This window comes from Canis lupus, chromosome 23 (assembly GCF_003254725.2).
Source record: "Canis lupus dingo isolate Sandy chromosome 23, ASM325472v2, whole genome shotgun sequence".
Classification (NCBI taxonomy): domain Eukaryota; kingdom Metazoa; phylum Chordata; class Mammalia; order Carnivora; family Canidae; genus Canis; species Canis lupus.
In genome coordinates this window covers 33392299-33416115 of record NC_064265.1, presented here as the reverse complement: position 1 = coordinate 33416115, position 23817 = coordinate 33392299, and the positions used below count along the sequence as shown (strand labels likewise).

The 23817-nt window shown below is 35.4% G+C and overlaps 2 protein-coding genes across 11 annotated transcripts in view; one reads left to right on the top strand and one right to left on the bottom strand.

Moving 5' to 3' along the window:
* Positions 1 to 23817, bottom strand: part of NCK1 (NCK adaptor protein 1) — a 76349-nt gene that overhangs the window by 1940 nt on the left and 50592 nt on the right. For 9 of the 10 annotated variants that reach the window (XM_025449073.3, XM_025449074.3, XM_049099677.1 and 6 more), the window contains 2 exons: positions 21648 to 21891; positions 2537 to 3249 (listed from right to left, as the gene is read on the bottom strand). In XM_025449073.3, the coding sequence (XP_025304858.1) occupies positions 2537 to 3249; positions 21648 to 21873 (939 nt within the window). In that variant the 5' untranslated portion in view covers positions 21874 to 21891. Of the gene's footprint in view, positions 1 to 2536; positions 3250 to 19365; positions 19521 to 21647; positions 21892 to 23817 lie in introns of those variants that run through there. The other variant, XM_025449078.3, reaches the window with a different exon arrangement.
* LOC112661176 (ubiquitin-conjugating enzyme E2 N-like) lies at positions 11947 to 12576 on the top strand. Its single transcript, XM_025449079.3, has one exon. It carries the CDS (start codon positions 11996 to 11998, stop codon positions 12452 to 12454), a length of 459 nt encoding a protein of 152 aa, XP_025304864.1. The 5' UTR covers positions 11947 to 11995; the 3' UTR covers positions 12455 to 12576.

Below are 23817 nucleotides of genomic sequence, written 5' to 3'. Positions count from 1 at the left end.
GCTCAAATCTTAGCTAAGTACTAGGCACTATGCTATTTACATAGATTATCTCCTTTACACCTCTAACCAACCCTTTTTAGAGATGACAAAATCAAGGCCAAGAAAAGCTAAGTTGCTCAAAATCATCCATGTAGTTAACAAGACAGCCAGGATGCAAACCCAAGCAGCCAGACTCCAAAGTCTCTTAAATAATATGCTCTAACACCCATGGCAAATCCTTTAGTTTAACATCTGAAGCACAAGAGCTATCTTCTCTCCTTCAGACAACTGGAGAAACACATGAGAAAACATGAGTTAATGTGAGCTAACAGTAGCTATCTCATAGACTAGCTCAGATATTCGGCTGAATTCTTAAAGACAATAGACACTAATGAGAGGTCATAAACTCAAATGCCTACAAGGGTCAAAAGACATATAAACAAATGACAGGGTGGACAGAGAGAAGGAACAGTGCATGGCCAATTTAAAGAAAGTGGCCACTTAGTGGTGATTGTTGTCTTGTAGAAATACAGGCAAGGTTGGCAGGCCTTCCAATTTTATTTTTATTTATTTATTTAAAAAAAAGATTTATTTATTCATTCATTCATTCATTCATTCAGGGGGAGGGAGGGAGGGGGGGGGAGAGAGATAGTAGAGACACAGGCAGAGGGAGAAGCAGGCTCCATGCAGGAAGCCTGACACGGGACTGGATCCCGGGTCTCCAGGATCACACCCCGTGCTGCAGGCGGCGCTAAACCGCTGCACCCCGGGGCTGCCCAGGTCTTCCAATTTTAAAAGGAAGTCTGTCACCTGACTTTTTATAGTAAATTTCCCAATATTTAAATACTGGTAACAAATTCAAATGTTTAAAAAACATTGTTCATGTCAAACAAAATATCCTGTTTGAAATCTTTACTTTAAAAATTCTAGGGATGCTTGGGTGGCTCAGTGGTTGAGCATCCCTTCAGCTCAGGGCCTGATCCTGGGGTCTCAGGACTGAGTCCTGCATTGGGCTCCCCGCAGGGAGCCTGTTTCTCCTTCTGCCAATGTCTGCCATTCTCTGTTTCTCATGAATAAATAAAATCTTAAAAAAAAAAATCCTACTGCTAAAAATGATGGTGCATGTTGGCTAATATCCATGCTCAATTACCCACCAAGAAAACAGTGTTTTGTAACCAAGCTACTTTCTTACTTTTTGTTGTTTTTTTTAACCTAAACACTTTTCTGAACAGTCTAAAAGTTTTATATAGTTACTGACAAAGTTTCAAATAGTGGGCTTCTTGGAAACATCCTATACCTATGGTTACTCTTATCACCTGCTCTAAGGTCACTCATTTCCTAATGCTTCTTGCTCACTGCTTGTCCTAGAAAGATAGATCAAGTCAGGCATCTAACAGAAAACAAATCCCACCACTGTTCCCTATCATTGATCCTGCTCTTCCTGAGGGGTTATGTACAGGCCTCATTTCCTGAACTTCATATCAAGCAGTTCAATTACCTCTCTTTTCTTCCCTCCCTTTTATAAACATATACACGCTATACGCAAGTGCACATACACACACCAGATAAGTTTTCTTCTGACTTTAAATCTTTTCTACAATCACACATTCACATTTATAGAACTACATACACAGAAACAAAGCCAATACTAATGATCTGAAAACTGGAAAAGTAGTGGTATCCTTTTAAAAGGAAAAATAAAGACCAGTTAAATGAATAGGACCAAATTCTAATATTCTAAACAGTAATCAAAAGAGCCTACATAACTATTATTCCATTTTTATGGTTTCATAGTTTTACTAATATTAGAAAAAATATCTTTTATTGCAAATACATTTCAAAAACAGTGAGTATTAAAATAGGTTTCTGAGGTAAATAATAAAAGTGTATTCCAACTTCCAAACAACCAATCTATGAACAAACTTAAATCTCAATTTCTTTAATTTAGGGATTTCCTTTTATAAGGATGACAGCACATCCAATATGCAATTTAAAAAATGTTTTCTCAGGTGCACCTAGGTGGCTCAGTCAGTCAATCTTCTGACTCTCGATTTCAGCTCAGGTCATGATATCATGGTCGTGAGATTGAGCCCCGAGTCAGGCGCTGCATTGAGTGTGGAACCTGCTTGAGATTCTCTTTTCTCCTCTGCCCCTCCCCACACACATGTGGGTGCACATACTCTCTTCCTCTCAAGAAAAAAAAAAAAAAATTTCCCCCAGTTTAGTCCATTGCATTGTTTTAACTCTGAACAGAGAAGTCACAGTTCAGTTTTCTCCATTTTTCAGTGTAATGCAACAGAAGATATTTCAGAAATGCAAGACCAAAAGAATTCAAAAGGCCAAATAATCCAGCATAGTTTAATCACTGCTAGGGCTGTATTTTATTCAAAATAAATATGGTTGGAAAGAACATTGACTTTAGCTTCAGAAAATGTAAGTATACATCCCAACTTATCACCTGATTAATTTTAAAGCAGCAACTTACTCTTTCCAATCTTCTATTTATTTTTTTTTAATACTCAGAGCTCTATTTCTATTTATTTGAAAATCAACTTACCGAAGATTCACTATCACGAATGAGGAAATCACCTTCATGCCCTCTTTCATTTAATGCCATTTCTGCTTGATGCCTGGTGACTTTCCCATAATACCATGGATTGCCAGCAAACTTTCCAGTGAGTGAAGGCCTAATGTAATCACACTGAGGAGGTGATGGTTCCAAACCTGAGGTTAATGGATTGTTCTGCATAATGGTAACATAGTTTTTTGGCACCAGACCAACCATTCCATTGATCTTCCTGCATTTCCACCATTCAGGGTCATTTTCAGGCTTTTCAATAACATCCATTACATCTCCTTTCTCAAAATTAAGTTCTTCATCATTGGACGAACTGAATGGGTAAAGAGCCTGTACCACATGCAACACTTGGCCAGTATTTAGGTTATTGACAACTGCTGCTAATTTTTCTGACAGAGAACCCACATGGTCACCCAAAGGACTGTCACCTTCCTCAGTTACATAGTTTGAAGGGAACCATCCAACTTGTCCATTGTAGCTACCTCGCCACCACCCATCACTGCATTTCTCCATGACGATCACCTTTGTCCCTTTTATCAATGACAATTCATCCTCTCTCTCTGCCATGTAGTTAAATTTTACATAAGCAGGCATGTTGAGATCATACAGACGTTCCCCTGGGTCAACAAAGCTATCATCAGCAGGTGATGCAGAATCTGGCACACTGTGTTTTCTTTTCACTTTTCCAATGCCTGTTCACATAAAAAGAGTAATAAAAGAATATAAGATAATGATAACCAAAAAATACAATTTTTCATTATTAAAAAAGGATCTTTACCTCTGTAGTTTTTTTAAGCCTTTAAATTTAGATAACAAATTTCTTCTTTTTTTCCTTTCTTTACATCTTCATGACTTGTTTATTTTATAACTGGAAGTTTGTACCTTTTGACTTCCTTCACAAATTTTTTTCACAACCAAACATATAAATCAGTTATTATATGACAGTTTATCCTCTCATCTTTTCTTTCAAAGGTGCTGAAATAATTGTATAACATAATGACAATTTCCCTAAATTTAACAAAATTTCTTCCAAATATAGATTATTTCTCTCATATCTACAACCTAAGTACATAGGTTCACCAAACCCCTATGCTTGTCTTACTTTATCAATCTAAATTCTATAATTAGCTGTATAAAAATAAAACAACAAATTACAACTTGATATGCAATATAAGTTGTAGGTCTGTCTGGGTAATCCTTTCATTTGCTTTCGTAGTTCCCATATCCATGCTGCTCTATTTACCTCATTATGTTTATTTTATTTTAAAGATTCTATTTATTTATTCATCAGAGAGAGAGAGAGAGTCAGAGACACAGGCAGAGGGAGAAGCAGGTTCCATGCACGGAGCCCGACGTGGGACTTGATCCCGGGGCCTCCAGGATCACGCCCTGGGCCGAAGGTGGTGCTAAACCACTGAGCCACCCGGGCTGCCCTGTTTATTTTATTTTATTTTATTTTTTTTTTGCCCTGTTTATTTTAAAGTAATACATTATTTCCTTGTTTTTCTCCCCTCACCCTCTTCACATGCGAGCTCCAGAAGAGCAGGGATTTTTGTTTACTTTGTTCACAGATACAAAACCAAAAATCTCAGACAGTGCTTAGTACATAGTAGATGCTTAATACATATTTGTTGAAAGAAATGAGAAAAGAACCACATGGTACTACCATCATAAATGTATGCTATGTCAACTTTGATCATGTGTTTTCACTGCTGATCATTTCTTAGCACATGATTTTGTGTTCTGCTTTTTTTTTTGTTTGTTTGTTTTGTTGGTTTTTTTTGTGTGTGTGTTCTGCTTTTACTGAGAAAATGGAGGCACTCCTAGATAAAACTCCTCAAACCTTCTCACTATCTCAAAACTCCTTATTACCCTCAATCTTTTTCTTCATGCAAATTTTCAATCTCTGATCCTCCCAGGATTTTAAATACCATTTTTCCTGCCTCTTTTGGGACTCTTGGCCATCCCTGTTTCCCTCCTACTCAGATCCTTCTACTGTCTAAAAACATACTCAGATCATTTCCATTCCAAAATAAAGTTACTTCAATCCTGCTACTCCTTTTGAACTATACCATTCTTTAAACATGGTAAAAAGACTCTTTTTCCCTTCAACTTCTTCACCATTCACTCACTCATTCCTAACTTCTTATGATCTGATCCTTTAATCTCTACCATTCTACCAAACTACTCAATAAAAACCATTCTTATAAAAATTGTGTCATCTCTTTACTGCCAATCAATAACTTTTAGAGCCCTCATTCTTTTCAAACTCTCAAGGCAGCAACTAAGATCACAGATTATTCTATTGTTTTTCTCCTTTAACTTCCCTGAGAGTCTCCTGTCTTACCTACTGACCTGTTTAAATATTTTTATTTATCTCTGTCTGGGCTCCCCTAAACCTTGTTATAAAATTGTACTGTATTTTCTGTCTTCCTTCTTTAATACGAGTTTCCTGAAGGCAGGAAAAAATACCTTTGTATTTTCAGCACCCACATAATAGGAACAAAATAAATGTTTGCTGAATGAAAAAGTGAAGAGATTCCTCAGTTAAAAGCGTTTCCCAAAATATGATGCCTGAACTTCCTCTCTACTTCAAGGATATCTTATACTTTTGTTTTTTGTAACTTCTGTATAGAAGGTTCTAATAAGGTCTCTCTGCAGGTCTAAGCTCTGTCTGGAATTCAAGAACTATGATTCCAACTGTCACTAGACGCCTACAGATTGTAGATATTTGCACTTCAAATACAACAAATACAAGACTTATCTCTAAATAAAAATAACCTCTCCCATGCCAATAAATCAGTTCCCTGCCTCTCAGCTTCTTTACTTGTAGTTAATATCATCCCAAAAAATCCCCACATCAGGAATTTCTGGCAGAGTAGGGAATTCTATGGCTCCATTTGCCCAGAAAGGCAACTAATGAGCTGACAGATGATGTCAAAATCAACTTTTGCAGAACTCTGGAATCTAGTAAAAAAATTTTACAAAACTAGGGCAAAGATTAGTGAAAAAAGAAGCTGCTGCTTTGTAGTAAGAATGCTATGGCATTTTAAATCACTTGCCGATCATCTTTTACATCCCAAATCAGTAGTGGCTTTGAGGACAGTAACTGGCACTCCTAATGCCAGAGGGAGCAATACAGATCTTATTCTCAAAGAATTATGACTGTGGGTTTCAAGCTGTTTGGCGGCCATGTGAAGGATAGGCATAAAAGCTTGCCTTGGTTTTACTGGACCTGGAACGTTCTCATTCTTTTCCTGAAATCATTTAATTGATGTAGCAGCCTGGAGAAAGGGGCAAAAACTAGGACAAGGCACAGACTGAAAACCCCAGCAAGGAAAAGACAGAACACCAACTTCAGAGGCCACACAGGACAAAGAATATAGACTTTACAAAAATAGTTTAGAAAACTCACTAAACAAGTAAACAACCTATAATAAGAAGCAACAACAAACCATAGCGGGGGTAGAATCTGATGATAGAAGAAAAAACTGTCAATCAAGAATTCTATACCCAGCAATATTGTCCTTCAAATTTGAAGGAAAAATTAAGACACTCCTAGGTAAACAGAAACTGAAGGAGTTTGTCACACTAGGTTCATGCTAAATAAATGCTGAAGAAAGTCCTCTAGGCTGAAATGAAAGGACACTAAACAGTAACTTAAAGCCATATGAGGAAGTAATAGTAAAGGTAGCTTCGTTCATAAATATAAAAGCCAGTATTCTTATTTTTTTGGTTCGTAAATCCTCTTTTTTTTTTTTCCTATATGATTAAGATACAAATTTATAAAACAGTAATTTCAAATCGAGGTTAATGGGCAAACAATGTATAAAAACAGAACTTTATGGGGCAGTTGGTTAAGCTTCAGACTCTGGTTTCATAAGCTTCAGACTCTCAGGATCGTAAGATGGAGCCCTATGTGGGGCTCTCTGCTCAGCAGGGAGTCTGTTTCTCCCTCTCCCTCTGTGCTCGCTCATGCACTCTCTCTCTCAAATAAATAAAATCTTTAAAAAAAAATTCTCAAAAAAAAAAAATCTCTCTCCTTCTCCCTCCATCCCTACCCCCCTTTCTAAAATAAAATAATAAATCTTAAAAAAAAAAAAAGATGAACTGTAAAGGAGTAGTTTTATATACCAGCTAAATTTACATCATTTCAAAAATGACTGTTAAAAAGTTAAAATGTTAATTATAATCCTCAGGGTAATCACTAAGGAAAAGCTAAAAATAAAAAAAGAAAGAAACGAGAAGGGAAAATGGTACATCAGGAGAAAAATCAATTACAAAAGAAGTCAGTAGTAGAAGAATTGAGGGGAGAAAAGGCATGCAACATACAGGAAACAAATAGCAAAACAGTAGGCATGGGGCGCCTGGGTGGCTCAGCGGTTGAGCGCCTGCCTTCGGCCTAGGGTGTGATCCTGGAGTCTCTGGATCGAATCCCATATCAGGCTCCCCACATGGAGCCTGCTTCTCTCTGCCTATGTCTCTGACCGCCCCCCCCTCGCTCTCGCTCTGTCTCTCATGAATAAATAAAATCTTCAAAAAAAAAACAAACAAACAGTAGGCAGCTTTCCTTACCTGTAATTACTTTAAAATATAAGTGAATTAAAATAATGGACTAAAGGGACAAAGGTTGGCAGAATGGATTTAAAAACAAGATCCAACTCCATGCTATCTATAAGCACTCACTTGAGATCCAGAGATACAAACAGGTAAAGCAAAAGGACAGAACAACATATTCCATGAAAATAGTAACCAAGAGAATGGTTGTATTAATAACAGACAACACAGTCCTTAAGACACAGGTTGTTAAAGGAGACAAAAGACATTATTATGTATTGATAAAAGGGTCAATCCATCAAGAGGATACAAACATTATACACACCTAGTAAGAGAGCTTCAGGATATATAAAGCAAAACTGACAGAATTAAAGGGAGAAACTGACAGTTCTACAATATAGTTAGAGACTTTAATACTTTTCAATAATGAGTAGATCTAGACAAAAATTTATTAAGGAAATAGAGGACCTGAAAAATACTATAAGTTAATTAGACCTAACAGACATATAGAACACTGATATATATTTTTTTAAATTTTATTTATTTATGATAGTCACAGAGAGAGAGAGAGAGAGAGAGAGAGAGAGAGGCAGAGACACAGGCAGAGGGAGAAGCAGGCTCCATGCACCGGGAGCCCGACGTGGGATTCGATCCCGGGTCTCCAGGATCGCGCCCTGGGCCAAAGGCAGGCGCCAAACTGCTGCGCCACCCAGGGATCCCTAGAACACTGATAAACAACAACAGAATATACAGTTTTCTCCAGTGCACATAGAACACTCTCCAAGATAAACCATATGTTAGGCCACAAGACAAATCTAAATACATTTAAAGAGACTGAAATCATACAAAATATCTTCTCTGACCATAATGGAATGAAACTAAAAATTAACAGAAAGCAAAACTGGAAAATTCACAAATATATGTAAATTAACACACTAAAACAACTGGTAGGTCAAAGAAAAAATTACAGGTGAGATTTAAAAATACTCTGAGACATACGGCAATAAAAACACAACATACCAAAATCTACAAGCTGCAGCAAAAGCAGTGCTCAGAAGGAAATTTTTTAAAAATTTTATTTATTTAGTTATTCATGAGAAACACAGAGAGAGAGAGACAGAGACATAAGCAGAAGGAGAAACAGGCTTGATCCAGGGATCACGACCCAAGCCAAAGGCAGATGCTCAACCACTGAGCTACCCAGGTGCCCCTCAGAAGGAAATTTATAGCTCTAAAAGCTTATGATAAAAAAGGAAAATTTTTTTAAAGAAGAAATTTTTTTTAATTTATTTTTTATTGGTGTTCAATTTACTAACATACAGAATAACCCCCAGTGCCCGTCACCCATTCACTCTAAAGAAGAAATTGATCTCACTCAAATCAATAACCTAACTTTATCCCTTAGAGAACTAGAGAAAGATCAAACTAACCCAAAGCTAGAAGAAGAAAAAAATAATAATAAAGATCAGAGCAGAGATAAACACAAGAATACAAAAGAATACAAAAACAAAGAGTCAATGAAACTACATGAAATACAAAACAATGAAAAAGTTGTTTTTGAAAATAGCAAAATTGACAAGACTCAAATTACTAAAATCAGAAATAAAGTGGGATTTACTAGAAACCTAACAGAAATAAAATAAGAAAAAAAAAACACTATGAACACTTGTACACTAATAAATTAGATAACCTAGATGAAAAGAACAAATTGCTAAACACACAAACTCAAGAACCAATAGAAAAATTGGACAGATCTGTCACAAGTAAAAGAGTAAATCAGTAACCAAAAACTTCACAATAAGGAAAAGTCCAGGACTGAGTAACTTATCAATTCTACCAAACATTTCCTTCTCAAATTTCTACAAAAGAGATAGAAGGAAACATTTCGTAACTCATTCTATTGAGGTCAGCACTACCCTGGTATCAAAGCCAGATAAAGTTATCACAAGAAAAGTATTGACCAATATACCTTATGAATATAGATTGAAAATTCCTCAGGGTGCCTGGGTGGCTCAGTCTGTTAAGCATCTGCCTTTAGCTTGGGTCATGATCCCAAGGGTCCTGGGATCAAGCTTCCCACATTGGGCTCTCTGCCTGGTGGAAAGCCTCCTTCTTCCTCTCCCTCTGCCTGCCCCTCTCCCTGCTTGTGCTCTGTCAAGTAAATAAAAAATTTTTAAAAATTCCTCAACAAAATAATCAATTCTTGCTATTCGTGGTAGTTACATTCAATAAAGTTACCATGAAATACCTACAAACCTCTCTGTTCACAACATTTGTATCAACCAAGCAATATATAACCTTGCTTCACACTTTATTTAACGTAAAATATTAACAATGAACTTTGGCCCACATCACTGTAACTCATACCTAAATGAAGCTTACCTGACACATATTTTTTCCATGAGGCAAATCACATCTTTCTTGCACTTAGGAATACTAGGCAATACTTTAGGGCTGTGCTTGGGGGACGGGGGCATTTTAAACAGCAAAATCATAAACAAACCAAAAAAAGGGTAACAATGGCTCAGTGGTTTAGCGCCACCTTCAGCCCAGAGTGTGGCCCTGGAGACCGGGGATCAAGTCCCATGTCAGGCTCCCAGCATGGAGTCTGCTTCTCCCTCTCCTGTGTCTCTGCCTCTCTCTCTCTCTCTCTCTGTCTCTCTCATGAATAAATAAACAAAATCTTAAAAAAAAAAAAAGGCATAACAATGAGAAAGTCATGGCACTAAATAGACTCCTTATTCACAATACGAGAGCTGAAACAAAAAGGCAGACCATCTCCTTGTTCAACCTCAGCTGGCAATATGTGCATCAGACAACTCAAAATTTATGCTACTCTGCACATGTCCACAAAAGCATCACAATGATCAATTTGGGACTTCCAAATAAAATTTTAGCAAGAAGGCAAATTCACAAATATGGAATCTGCTAAAAACAGGGATTATCTATACTAGCAAACAACATAGCAATATATTAATAGGAACGTACATCATGATAAAGGGATATTTGTCCCAGGAATAGAAGAGTAATTCAACAGTTAACAATATGAAAATCAGTATTATTACATACCACATTAATATAAAGAAAAAACCCCAAATTATCTCAACTGATGCAGAAAAAGCACGGGATAAAATCTAATATCATTTCATGATAAAAGTACCAGCCAACTAGGAATATAAAGGAATTTCCTCAACATCATAAAGGGCATTTACTAAAAACAACAACAACAACCTGCAGTTACCATCACATTCAAAAGTAAAAGACTGAAAGCTAAGATCAGGAACAAGACATGGATGCCCTTTCACCCACTTCTATTCAACAATGTACTGGAAGCAGTAGCTAGGACAATTACGTAAGAAAAAGAAAAGAGATCCAAACAAGAAAGGAAGAAGTAAAATAATCTTTATTTGCAGATGACATGATCATAAATACAGAAAATGTTTATTTCTGTATGTGTGTAACACCAAAAATGTTATAATAAGCAAATTTGCAAGATACAAAAATCAACACACAAAAACCAACTGCATTTCTATATACTAGCAGAGAACAGTTCTAAGAGGAAAATGAGAAAACAATTCCATTTATGATAGCATACATAATCAAATACATAGGTTAAACTTATTGATCAAGGAGGTACAAGACCAGTATACCAAACACTACAAAATACTACTAAAATTAAAGCAGATCTAAGAAAAGACATTCTGTGTTTATGGATTTGAGGGCTCAATATTTTTAGATGGTAACACTATCCAAAGTGATCCATAGATTCCATGTAATTCTTTTCAAAGTTCTAATATTCCTTTTTTTGCAGAAATAGAAATGCTGATTCTAAAATTCATATGGAATTGCAAGGGACCCAAATTATCAAAAAAAATCTTAAAGAAATGAAAACAATGGGTAGCCTGGATGGCTCAGTTGGTTGTGTCCAACTCTTAATTCCAGCCCAGGTCATGATCTTAAGGTCATGAGATCAAGCCCATGTTGGACTCCACGCTGGACATGAAGCCTGCTTAAGATTCCCTCTCTCCATCTCCCTTTGCCACCACCCCCCAAAAAAAGCTGAAAAGAAAAATGGGGGATTTTCACTTCACAATTTCAAAATTCACTTCTAAGCCACATAGTAATCAAAACAGTACAGTACTAGCATAAAAGGACATACAGACCAACAGAACAGAGCTGAGCGTTCTGAGATAAACTCATACATCTATGGTCAACAGATTTTAGACAAGGGTGCCAGACCATTTAATGGGGGGAAAGAACAGTCTCTTCAACAAGTAGTGCTAGGAGAAATGGATATCCATATGCAAAAGAATGAAGTCAGACTCCTAATTTGCACAACAAACAAAAATTAACTCAAAATGGATCAATTACTGAAATATAAGAGTGAGGACTTTAAAACTACTGGAAGAAAACATAAGGGAAAATCTTTATGACCTGGGAGTAGCAATGAATTCTTAGATTTGACCCCAAACGCAGAAGCAAAAAAAAAAAAAAAAAAGATTACATACAGTCTACAGTCTAAATCCAGAACACATAAGGAACTCTTGGAACCCAGCAGCAAAAGAACCTATTTCAATAACAAGCAAAGGACTTGAACAAACATTTCCCCAACAAAGATATAAAATGCCCAAAAACAGATGCAAAGATGTTCAACATCATTAGTCTTTAGGGAAATGCAAATCTAAGTACAATGAAATACATTTTCACACCTATTAAGATAGCTATAACAAAACAAAACTAAACCAAAACAGGGAAAATAACAAGTGTCCATGAAGATATGGAAAAAACGAACCCCTCCAACACTGTTGATCAAAATGTAAAATGGGGTGAGGCGAGCGGAGCCAGGGTCGAGAGCAGAGGCCGAACTCGGGATCTGACAAGATGGCCGGGCTGCCCCGCAGGATTATCAAGGAAACCCAGCGTTTGCTGGCAGAACCAGTTCCTGGCATTAAAGCAGAACCAGATGAGAGCAACGCCCGTTATTTTCATGTGGTCATTGCTGGCCCCCAGGATTCCCCCTTTGAGGGAGGGACTTTTAAACTGGAACTATTCCTTCCAGAAGAATACCCGATGGCAGCCCCTAAAGTACGTTTCATGACCAAAATTTATCATCCTAATGTAGACAAGTTGGGAAGAATATGTTTAGATATTTTGAAAGATAAGTGGTCCCCAGCACTGCAGATCCGCACAGTTCTGCTATCGATCCAGGCTTTGTTAAGTGCTCCCACTCCAGATGATCCGTTAGCAAATGATGTAGCGGAGCAGTGGAAGACCAACGAAGCCCAAGCCATAGAAACAGCTAGAGCATGGACTAGGCTATATGCCATGAATAATATTTAAAATCCATCTGATTATCAAGTGTGCATCACTTCTCCTGTTCTGCCAAGACTTCTTCCTTTTTTGTTTGCATTTAATGGACACAGTCTTAGAAACGTTACAGAATAAAAGCCCAGACATCTTCAGTCCTTTGGTGATTAAATGCACACTAGCAAATCTATGTCTTTTCCTGATTCACTGTTGTAAAGCATGAGCAGAGGCTAGAAGTACTATTTGGATTGTTGTGAAACGTTTAAAAGCAGTGGCCCCTCTCTGCTTTTATTCATTTCCCCCATCATTGTTTAAGTATAAAGCACTGTGAATGAAGGTAGTTGTCAGGGTTAGCTGCAGGGGTGTGGGTGTTTTTCTTTATTATTATTTTTGAGGGGGAGAGGTAGTTTTATTTTAATTTTATGGGCTCCTTTCCCCCTTTTTATGGTGATCTAATTGCATTGGTTAAAAGCAGCTAATATGCTCTCTAGCCAAGTCTAACTTTATTTAGACGCTGTAGATGGACAAGCTTGATTGTTTGAACCAAAATGGGAACATTAAACAAACATCACAGCCCTAATAACATTGTGACTTTGCTGTCAAGTGTAGAATCCTTCCTTCAAGAAAAAGCTTGTGAGCATTTTGTATGGCTTGTCTGGAAACTTCTGTAAATCTTATGTTTTAGTAAAATATTTTTTGTTATTCTAAAAAAAAATGTAAAATGGTACTACTGCTATGGAAAACAATGGTCCCTCAAAATGTTAAAAATTTAATTACCATATGATAATTCCACTCCCAGGTATATACTCAAAAGAACTGAAAACACATATTCAAATACTTACACACAAATGTTCATAGTTTCACTATACACAATAGCCAAAAGGTAGAAACAACCCAATGTCCAGCAACAGAGTAATGGAGAAACAAAATAAGGCATACATCCATATAATGGAATATTATTCAGCCATAATACTACCACACAGAAAAACCTTAAAAATAGGATGTCATGTGAAATAAACCTGACACAAGAGATCACAATCACATGCTATATAATTCCATTTACATGAAATAGCCACAATGGGTAAATTCATATAGACAGCAGATTAGCAATTGCCAGGGGATGAAGGGAAGGTATAATGGGGAGTGACTGCTTAATAGGAAATGGGGTTTTATTTTGGGGTAAAACGGTTTGGAATTTGACAAATGTGATGGTCACACAACACTGTCAGCATACTAAATGCCACTGCATTATATACTTTAAAATGATTTTGCTATATGAATTTTACCTCATAAATATCTTTTTTCTTAAAAGATTCCCACCATCAAATCCTTATTTCCTTTCTGCCAACACTTTCCATTCCCACTATCCCTATGCTTTTTCAGGCCATTTTGTTGTGTTTGAATCTTCAATACCCTCTAAACTGGTTTCCTTACTAATCCAATCTGTGTCACTCCAACCCATCATCCATAAATACAGTTGCAATCACATGACATTATTGCTCAACAGTCAACAGTGTGGCTCTTTATTGCCTATCAAATTAAGAGAAATACTCTTCCTAGAATCTATATAGCCTTCTCTAGAATGTCCTCACTCTTCCTTTCTAGGCTTATGGTGTAGAGTACTGAAAACAGTATAGACTATGAATGAGCCTTTGGGTTCAAATCCCAGCTATACCACTTACTGTAGTAACTTGAGCAAACAATTTCACTTTTCTGAACTTAGAAATGTAGAAAACACCACTTACTACCACAGTGTTGTAAGAAGTGAATAAATGTTTAAAAAGTGAATAAAAGGGACACCTGGGTGGCTCAGCAGTTAAGCGCTTGCCTTTGGCCCAGGGCGTGATCCTGGAGTCCCAGGATCAAGTCCCACATCGGGCTCCCTACATGGAGCCTGCTTCTCTCTCTGCCTGTGTCTCTGCCTCTCTCTCTCTGTGTCTCTCATGAATAAATAAAATCTTTTGAAAAAAGTAAATAATGTAAATAGCACAATACATATAGTAATTGTTAAATAAAAGATTCCTTCCATATGCCCTGCAATGAAACTTCCTAAATCTTCATAAAAATGGGCCACTTAAATCCCCTGAATAAATAATTTCAATCTTCAGGATTTTGTTTTCCTTGTGTGCTAGTTTCTTTCCAAAACCTTACTAAAATTTCTGCCTCTCAGGGCACCTGGGTGGCTTAGTTAAGGTGTCTACTTTCAACTCAGGTCATGATCCTGGGGTCCTGGGATTGAGCCAGGCATCCAGCTCCCTGATGAGTGGGAAACTTGCTTCTCCCTCTCCCTCTGTTGCTCCCCTTGCTTGTTTGCTCTCCAATACCCACCCCTCAAATAAACAAACAAACAAATAAAATCTTTAAAAAACCCACAAACTTCTGCCCATTCAAGAAGTGCCTTTTCAAGTAACAATTCACTTCCCATTTTCTGTTTTCCAACAACCTTCATTTCCCTCCACCAACCCCCAATGATGTAAGCTCTTCTTTTTATAGCACCCTAGCACCTTGTACTTGTTGAGGTACTCGTATCCCAGCAGTTTTTGCGTTTGTTTTTTTAAGCTCATCTACTACAGCCATCAGCTTCCAGAAAGGAGGAATATTCCATGTCCCATTGATCTTTCGCATTTCCTATACTACTTAGAACTGTGTACGTACCAGATGCTCAATAAATATTTGTTAGATTGATTAAAATTGAAGAGTGACGTAAGCAAATACAAATTTTAAACTTGAAGCTAAAGGCTATTCCAAAATGATTTTTTTTTTTAATTTTGAAAAAGATGTCTAAGGCTAATTATACGTTGTCAAAAAAAGAATGAAGAATTTTTGGACAGACCCACCAATTAAAGTTCCAAGTGGGAAAACACCAAAAACAACTTATTTTAACTCTCAGAGGCCAGAAATATTTCAGGAGAAAAAAAAATACACTTAAAATATGTTTCCTATCCAACACAAAGCCCTCTAGGATCTCTTTAGGTGAGCATGTCTTCAACTTCATACTAACGCTAAGGCATATAAGCTCCTCAGTACCCAAAAAACCCAGGCTTTTCTAAGTCTCTGAGTTCCTTTGTCCATGATGGTTTTTTTTTTTTTTTAAATCTCAAACACATGCCACCCTCATTCTTCAAGATTCAAACAAAGTATCTTCTCAATGGAGATATCCCTCTCCCCTCAAACAGAATGGAGGTATTTTTTTTGTGCCACTACCATTCTTTGTAAATACTTTTAATCTAATGTTCAACTCTCTGTATACCAATATTTACTTGTTTGAAAATAAACACCTTTTTTAATCACTTCTCTAGCCCCACTGCCTGGACCATATTAAGTGTTCCATTAGTGTTTATCATGTGAGTGACTGACAAATGCATGCATAATGGATAGCCTGTTTTTTCCTCCTCTGCTTAAAATTCTTTGGGAAGAACCTGTTCATTGCCCTTTGTCTCCGCTGCTAAAAAAAAAAAAAAAATGGTCTTTCCGATCTCCTGTTACCAGTGAGAGAATACATAGAAAAGTACTTATAAAATTATACGAATGTAAAATATTTTAATTTCTCAATTATGTTATAATCAGCAACAATGAGATCATCCACAATAACCAAGTTCCCTTGGATCAAGGTATTAACTTTTCTAAATTCTGCTCAACTTCATAGTCAGTTCTCCGCAAACCTCTTAATCTTAGTCCCTTTGGCATCAAATCTTTCTAATTCATTGCTTACCTGACTGTAATTCTTTCTCTACTTAGTCATGAGTACACTAGGAAAACCCTAACAACAACAAAAAACTCTAAATTTAAATTTTAGTCCTGCTAGTTATTGGTTAATTTGATCCTGAGTTATTTAATCTTTTTTAAACTCCAGTTTCCAGGTTTGTGAAATGGTAGTGTGTAGTTAATTCCCTACCTTCCAACATGTTTTTTAAAAGTTTGTATGTAAAGCACTCAGCACAGTACACAGCACATAGCAGGCACTCCATTAATCAACGGTAATTATTATTCCTAGTGCTTCTGGCATTTAATTTTCAAAAACACTTAAAGTCTTTATTATTGCATTTAATAGCTGGACAAATGCCTAGGTCTGAGCACTGAGGATATGCACAACTCTGAGGCATTTTTATCATTAGCTTTGTTCAAATTAAAACCAAAAGTGTTAGCATAGCTTGCAATGTTCCCCTCACTCCTACCCACTGGTCTTACTTCTCTCTTCCTACAGTACTATTTCTTGACCAAAACAATATATTATCACCTCCTCCAAGTTTTTAAGAATCTGGTTAAGCATTGCGAATATTCCAGTCACAAGACAGTTGTCCTTTTCCTAAGGCAAATCTTTGTACACATTAACTGTTTTTATGTAACCTGGTTTCCAAATCCTTGATATGCTGGATGCCAATATTTAGAAGCATCCAAGTTTCTCAATACCACTGTTAAAGTATATCTACCCAAAATGGATAAACTGTATCATGTTTCATTTGGCCAGCACACAGATAAGGTAGCCAGCTATTTGCATCCTTTCACTTGAACTACAGATTTGAATCAATGCTATCATGAACTGCATTAAAATTCTGAGGCGCCCACAATATCATAGCAGCTCTTTTTAAAATATTTTAGAGTGGGGAGGGGCAAAGGGAGAAGGAGAAAGAATCTTAAGCAGACTCCACACCCAGTGTGGAGCTTTGATGCAGGGGCTCAATCCCATGAGCCTGAGATCATGACCTCACAGCAGCTCTTTAATAAGTCTCTTAACTCATGTAAGAATTTTACATAATTCTGCCAGGCCAGGTTCTCAGCAAGCTCTTCAATTCTTATAAAAACAATTCTCGTTATAAAAACTTAATGTAAAATTTTACATTGTCCCTATTCACATTGTTTATTTCTCATTTTTAGCTTTCAATGAACTCAATGTATTAGTTATTCTTCTGGCCTTAGGTCTTCTTTACTTTAAACATGCCATCTTCACTCCATCTAATTCACTGACTACATAAACGTTCAACAGAATTAGACCAAAGAAAGTATTACTGATTCTAGTTCTTTAAGGAAATATAGTTATGGTTTTATGTTTCTACTTCTTCAAAACCAGTTTCTCCCTCATGGATTTTCCCCTGATTTCTATCACATGTAAACTGATCAGTTGTTTTACCAGGACCATAAGATTTTTAGAGTTAGAAGGGACTTTCCAGATCATCTAGTCTTACCCAAATCTCCTTCACAAATAAAGAATAAGAGATCAGGAAAGTTTAGGTATATACTCTTGATCACATAGTTAAATAAATGGTATATCTAGGAGCAAAACTAGGGAATTCTAAATGCAAATATACAATGTTTTTTCCATTACAAGTCTTTATTTAAATTTTGATTTTTATGTTATTTCATCTATACAAAATAAGTTATTATTTTTGATTTTTCTGTTTTACCTAAAATACTGTACCCTCTTTGTTTATTTTAGCCACCACATAAGGAGCACATATAGTGTACCTTTACTTCAAAGCAAAATAAATACAAACTTGGGCTTCCTGCAGGTAATGAAAAAAGGAGTATTTTGGTTACAAATCTCATACCCTGACCCTCAGGTCTACAAATATATTGAAGATTACCAACTTTGCAAGACAATAGAAAGAATAATTTTATTATTCTATCGATGGTATATAATGAATCATCATATCAATGATATATTCTTTTTACACCATTTCTGGTTGATTTACAGTCAACATCACTTATGACCAAAATGAGATATGAAATTCATTTATTTAGTATTTTAATACTAAATAACAACCCTCATCTACCTCCTCACCATATAAGTTCTATGAAAGTACTAGTTTTTCACCCTATGATTTTTATCTGGCTTGCAGTAGGCTCTCAAGAAAAATATGTTGATAAACAAATGAATAAATAAATTTCCAAAAGGAAAACTACCCCAAAAAGTGGATCTAAAAATGCATTAACTTTCCTAAAAGTAAACACAAGAGATATATTCCAGAAGAATTTCACTTGGTCATCAAAATTAACTAAAGAAACAAATGAGTCTTAATATTACAATTATGACATTCTTTCTCAACAAATTACTTACTCCTTTACAATTCTGCTTGAAAATGAAATCTCTCAAAAAAAAAAAAAAAAAAAAAGAAAATGAAATCTCTCAACAGGTTACTCTTTGTTTCCTTAAATTCCTTATGCATGAGACTTCTACAACAACTCCTCTGTTCATTTTTCTAGAAACACTAAACAAATGTTCAAAAAGATCAAATCAAGTTCACTATCATAAGATCATAAAAAGGCCAAGAGCAAATATACACATTGGGTTCTGGTAAATTAGTATCAGTATTACATTATGACCTGAACTCAAAACAATCCCAGTAATTCACTACTTCCTTTCACTGTTTTCATTTTCTTTGTATGTAGTTGCTCTCAAGACTCATTTCAAAATATCAAATCTCACATTTACCAAAAGAGCAATTTCTACCAATCCTACGTTGATTAAATCAAAACATTCTCTTTCCTGCTTTATTAAATGTTATTTCTACATTATTCCTCTAAAATCTAAGTAAAAACTACTAAAACAATATTATGTTAATTCAAAACTGAAGATGAAGGAACTTGTTCATCTAATCCTTTCTTTTCCTCATATTTTTAATGTTTATAATTTAATTCACTTCAAATGTCTATGCTAAGTTCAGAGTTACCAAATTAAAACTAACTGCGAACTCATTTATATCTTTTTCTTTATTATTTAAACACTGATACTAAAACATTTCAAAACTATATTACTTATCAGGTCAAAACTAGTATTACCTGAACTATCACCAATCATTTAGCTTATGTTTCATAAACAATATAAAGCACCAGCCTATTATATAAACACACCAGGTTCCATACAGTTTTCTTTAAATTCACAAAACCGAAAAATCTACTTTAAAAACTACAAGAAAACTATGGATTTAATAAACAGATGAACTTACTGAAAAAGTCTTTAAAGACGTTTAACCAATCCATTTTGAACAAAAATCCCGTATTCTCTTGTCAGTTAACACAGCTCAGAATAATTCTCAGTGAGCTTCCTGGTCTGTTCTGCAACACTGAAACTCCCCACACCCAATCCATGTGACTTGGCCTACACCCAGGCAATAGAAAGTTTTTCTGGGAGAATTTTTCTGAGGCTTCTCTCTTTCTAAAACATTTTCCCCCCTGAAATCTAACAGAATCTGTAAAACAAGTATATCATCATGGCCACGAATGTTACCTTATTATTCAGACGTATTTTGGAAAAAGCTTTAAAGTATACATTTTCAATGAATATATATTCATACATTCACTCTCTCCTTTGTTTCCCCTTTTCTATCTTTCAAACATTGTCTCCACCAGCACAATCACTGTGAAACAAATCCATTTAGCCACATGGGACATTTAAGTTACCAAAAGGAGTTCAGAAATTCTGAGAAAGAGGCAGCTTTCTGATACAAAAGCTAGAATTACATCATTATACAGAACTAACAATCATTAACTTAAAACAGAATGTTTTCAAGTATCCTGCAATACAAGCAGCAATAACTGTAATACAGTAGTAAAGTTAGCAGAGATACTCTATGACTTAGATATAAAATCTTGCCAAAACTGTCTCAATTATATCAGAAAATAGTATGAAAGGTTTCCCAGGAATATCAACAAATAATAAAAATTCTCTCTAGTTGGGCTTTTTAAAGTTTATATTCAGTAGTATCTAAAACTGGGATATATTTCCATTTTGCTCTATGATATTAGGTTTTTCACCATCTTCTGTTTAAACATTTGCCCAGGATACCAGTATCCTTTTAAAAAGGAATAAAAAGTCTATCTAGGTGTAACCCTAATCCTTTCTGTGCCTGCATTCCTATGAGGCATACTTTCTTGATAGAAGTTACCTTAATTTTCCCCAGTACCTCTGATGTACATGCTTTAAGTAAGTGTCCAATATTTACAAAATCACAAGTATTCCTGGTTCTAACTATGGTCTCTTCTGCTAGAGGAAAATCTGATTTGTCCTTCACTTAAAAACTAGTATTAAAAACTAATAATACTGGTCTTATTTGCAACACCTTAAAATCTTAATAAAAGGTATCCTCAGATATAGCAGTTAGATGTCATGATGAAAATTCAGATTAATAACTCCTTTAGAATATTAGAATTGTTATTTGCTCACAAAACAATATCCCAATATTTTATATTTACTTTGAGTTGTATTATATTTTAGTTTTGGCTATTTTACAGTGTCAAAAATAAAAGATTTGTCTTCTGTTGCTGATAACGGAGAGAGCACTCTAGATAACAAGGTCAAATAAAAAATAAAGCTAATATAAAGCAGTTAGTCAATAATATTTCATATTTGTCAATCATGCCATATTACTCATTGCCAAACTATCTTTGCAAGCAGAAATTTTACTTTCTCGTCTACATATATACAAAGAACCATTAAGTAAGAGCATGTTTGCCTGAATACCAAAAATGAAATTCTGTCCCTCCCATTCCTTCCTGTCAGCTAAGGAGAGTTTAATTAAAAGAAAAAAGAAAGAGGCCAGTCCTCATCTGTGCATATTTCCTTCCTATCAGCTCAGCCAAGCCCGGTGTGAAGCAAGTTCCCTTATCTCTGGCCCTAATGGAGAGCTAGTAAAAACAAACTTTACAGTTAAAGGAAGAAAAAGGGATGGGGGAGGGGGGAGAAAAATAAGAAAGAAATCGGCTTTGTAGATGCTAATCTACAGTAATGATCGATCCACAATTTGAAACTCTTTTATCAAATACAAGAACAAAATGATGGTTTATTTTTAAAAGCAAAATTCAAAATGTAGGCTGTTAAATGTAAAATATAGCAATGTGTCATAAGTTGCCTTAATGCCTCCTTGGCAATTCTGAATCTCCCTCATTTATTTGCCTCAATGAGATGCAGAATTTGCGCCTCAACTCCTATAGGCATTCACACAGTTCAACAGGTCCTGGCTAAAGGATCAGACTCAGTCCTGCTCATCAGCACCACTATAGTTTGGCCCTTGAACAGCAGCTAGATTTATAGAAAATGCTCACTAACACTTACGCTCTTCTGACTTGAAAATGTGCTATGTGCCAAATGTACCTAGCCTAGCTGAAATTCTAGTCTTGGCCTTCTCTACTCAATTCTGCCCAATGCTGCCAAAATTCTATACAAAGAACCAAGCTCTAACATCCACTTTAAATAAAGTATTGTTGGTGTTTTAACACAAAAATAACTTACCTAAGGTATCCTTTAGGTTTTTTACAATAGATGCTTTCCGAGCACTGTTTTTCCTCTCCACATAGTTAGAAGGCACAAAACCTGTTTTATTCATGGAGTTTCGAACTCGCCACCAGGATTTAGAGTCATCTAGAAGCCATAATCTCTCATTCTTCTTGATGTCCAGCTCTTGTTCTTGTTGGGCCACATAATCAAATTTGGCTACTACTACCACTTCTTCTGCCATCTTTCAGCAGCTTCAGCACTGTAATAACATATACAATATTTTTACAAGGTTTAATAGTAGTCTACATACTTTTCAAAAAAGATACGTGTAAAAACCTAAGAGAACTAAAAGGTTGAAAGAAAAAATATGAAAAAACAAAAACAAAAAAACAGGCAATACTAAAACTAATCAAATACTAATTAAGACAAACATGGTGTAGCTATATTAATAACACACAAAAAGGACAAACCATTAAGGCAAACCATTATCAGTAATAAAGAATTTCACTACACAATAGAAGGCTTTATTAAATATACATAACAGCCAAACCTCTGTCTATTAACATAGTTCCAAAATGGACTGACAGAACCACAAAAAAAAAATTTTTTTGGACAAATCCATTGTCACAGTGGACAATTTTTAACATACTTATCTCAGTAATAAATCAAGGAGACAAAAAAATTATTAAAGCTCAATAAGAACTGACATCAAAACCATTAAGTCTGATCTAATAAACATATACAAATATTACTTCCAAAAGAATATAAATGAAACATATGTGAAAATTATCAAACATTAAGCAATAGAGAAAAAGTCTCAATAACTTTCATGTACTTGGTATCCTACAACCATATTCTGCCAATCATTACAAAAAGCTTTTTAAAAACTTCATGTATCAAAGAAGAAATTATAATAGAATTGTGAAAATATGTAGAGGAGTCAAATAATAAAAAGACTATATATAACCAAACTTGTGGGATACAGCAAAAGGAGTATAAGAGATTCTAGTTGTAAATAGTTACAGCAGAAAAATAAGAAAACCTTAAAGTAAGTTATAATGAACTGAGTGTGTCTTAAACAGGTAGAAAAGTAGAATATAAAGCAGAAAAAATGAAATAATACAAATAAGAGTAGAGTTTCATTAAACAGAAAGAAATGATACAGAAGAAAGGCTCAACAGAACAAAAAGGTAGTTCTTTATTATGACTAACAAAATGGACATAGTTCTGGCAACAAAGGAAAAAGCACACCCAAATATCAGGAATGAAAAGGGAGTCATGATTAGAATTCTGCACACATTCAAAATACCTGGCAATATTACAAACAACTTTATCAATAAATATGAGCTGAAATGTACAAATTCATAGAAAAATAAAAATTAAAAAAGTACTAACATTTAATCAGTCATTTAAGAAATCTTCCCATAATGAACATTAGGATATGGTTTTACAGGAAAGTTCTATTAAAATCCAAAAAACAAGTAATTCCAATTTATACAAACTTTCAGAACAAAGAAAGGAAAACTACAAATCTAACTCATTCCTGTATTTATTAGATGAGATCCCTGCTTTCTTCAGAAATTATTTTACATAAACAGTTACCTCTGGCTTACCAAGCAAATAAATTCAGCTTTTAGTTTTGGATATTGAATAGCATTCTCTTTTCTCAACAACAAAGCAAGGTGTTCAATATCCTCAAAGAAATGCATTTTAAGTTTTTTTTTTTTTTTTTTTTTTAATGTTAAAAAGAGAGCACAAGCAAGAGGAGGGGCAGAGGGAGAATCAGATTCCCCACTGAGCAAGGAGCAAGGAGCCAGATTCAGGACTCGATCCCAGGACCCTGGGATCATGACCTGAGCTAAAGGCAAAAGATTAACTGACTGAGCTGAAGGCATCCCAAGAAATGCATTTTAATCTTGAATTCAACATCCAATAGCATTCAAGTGTAGATAACGTTTGCGTTTAAAACGCAGATGCCTTTGGGGGGGGTGGGGCACTACAAGGCCTCAAAACCTACTGCACATTCTTCTGAAAGAATGACTCTAATATGTACAGCAGTGAATAATTAATAATGCTAAAATAGGAGAATGATGTGGTATTCAAAAAACAATGAACAGAGAAACCAGAAAAATCAGTTTGTATCCTTGTAACCTTTCTGTTTAAAATTACTTGCAAATAAAAAGTT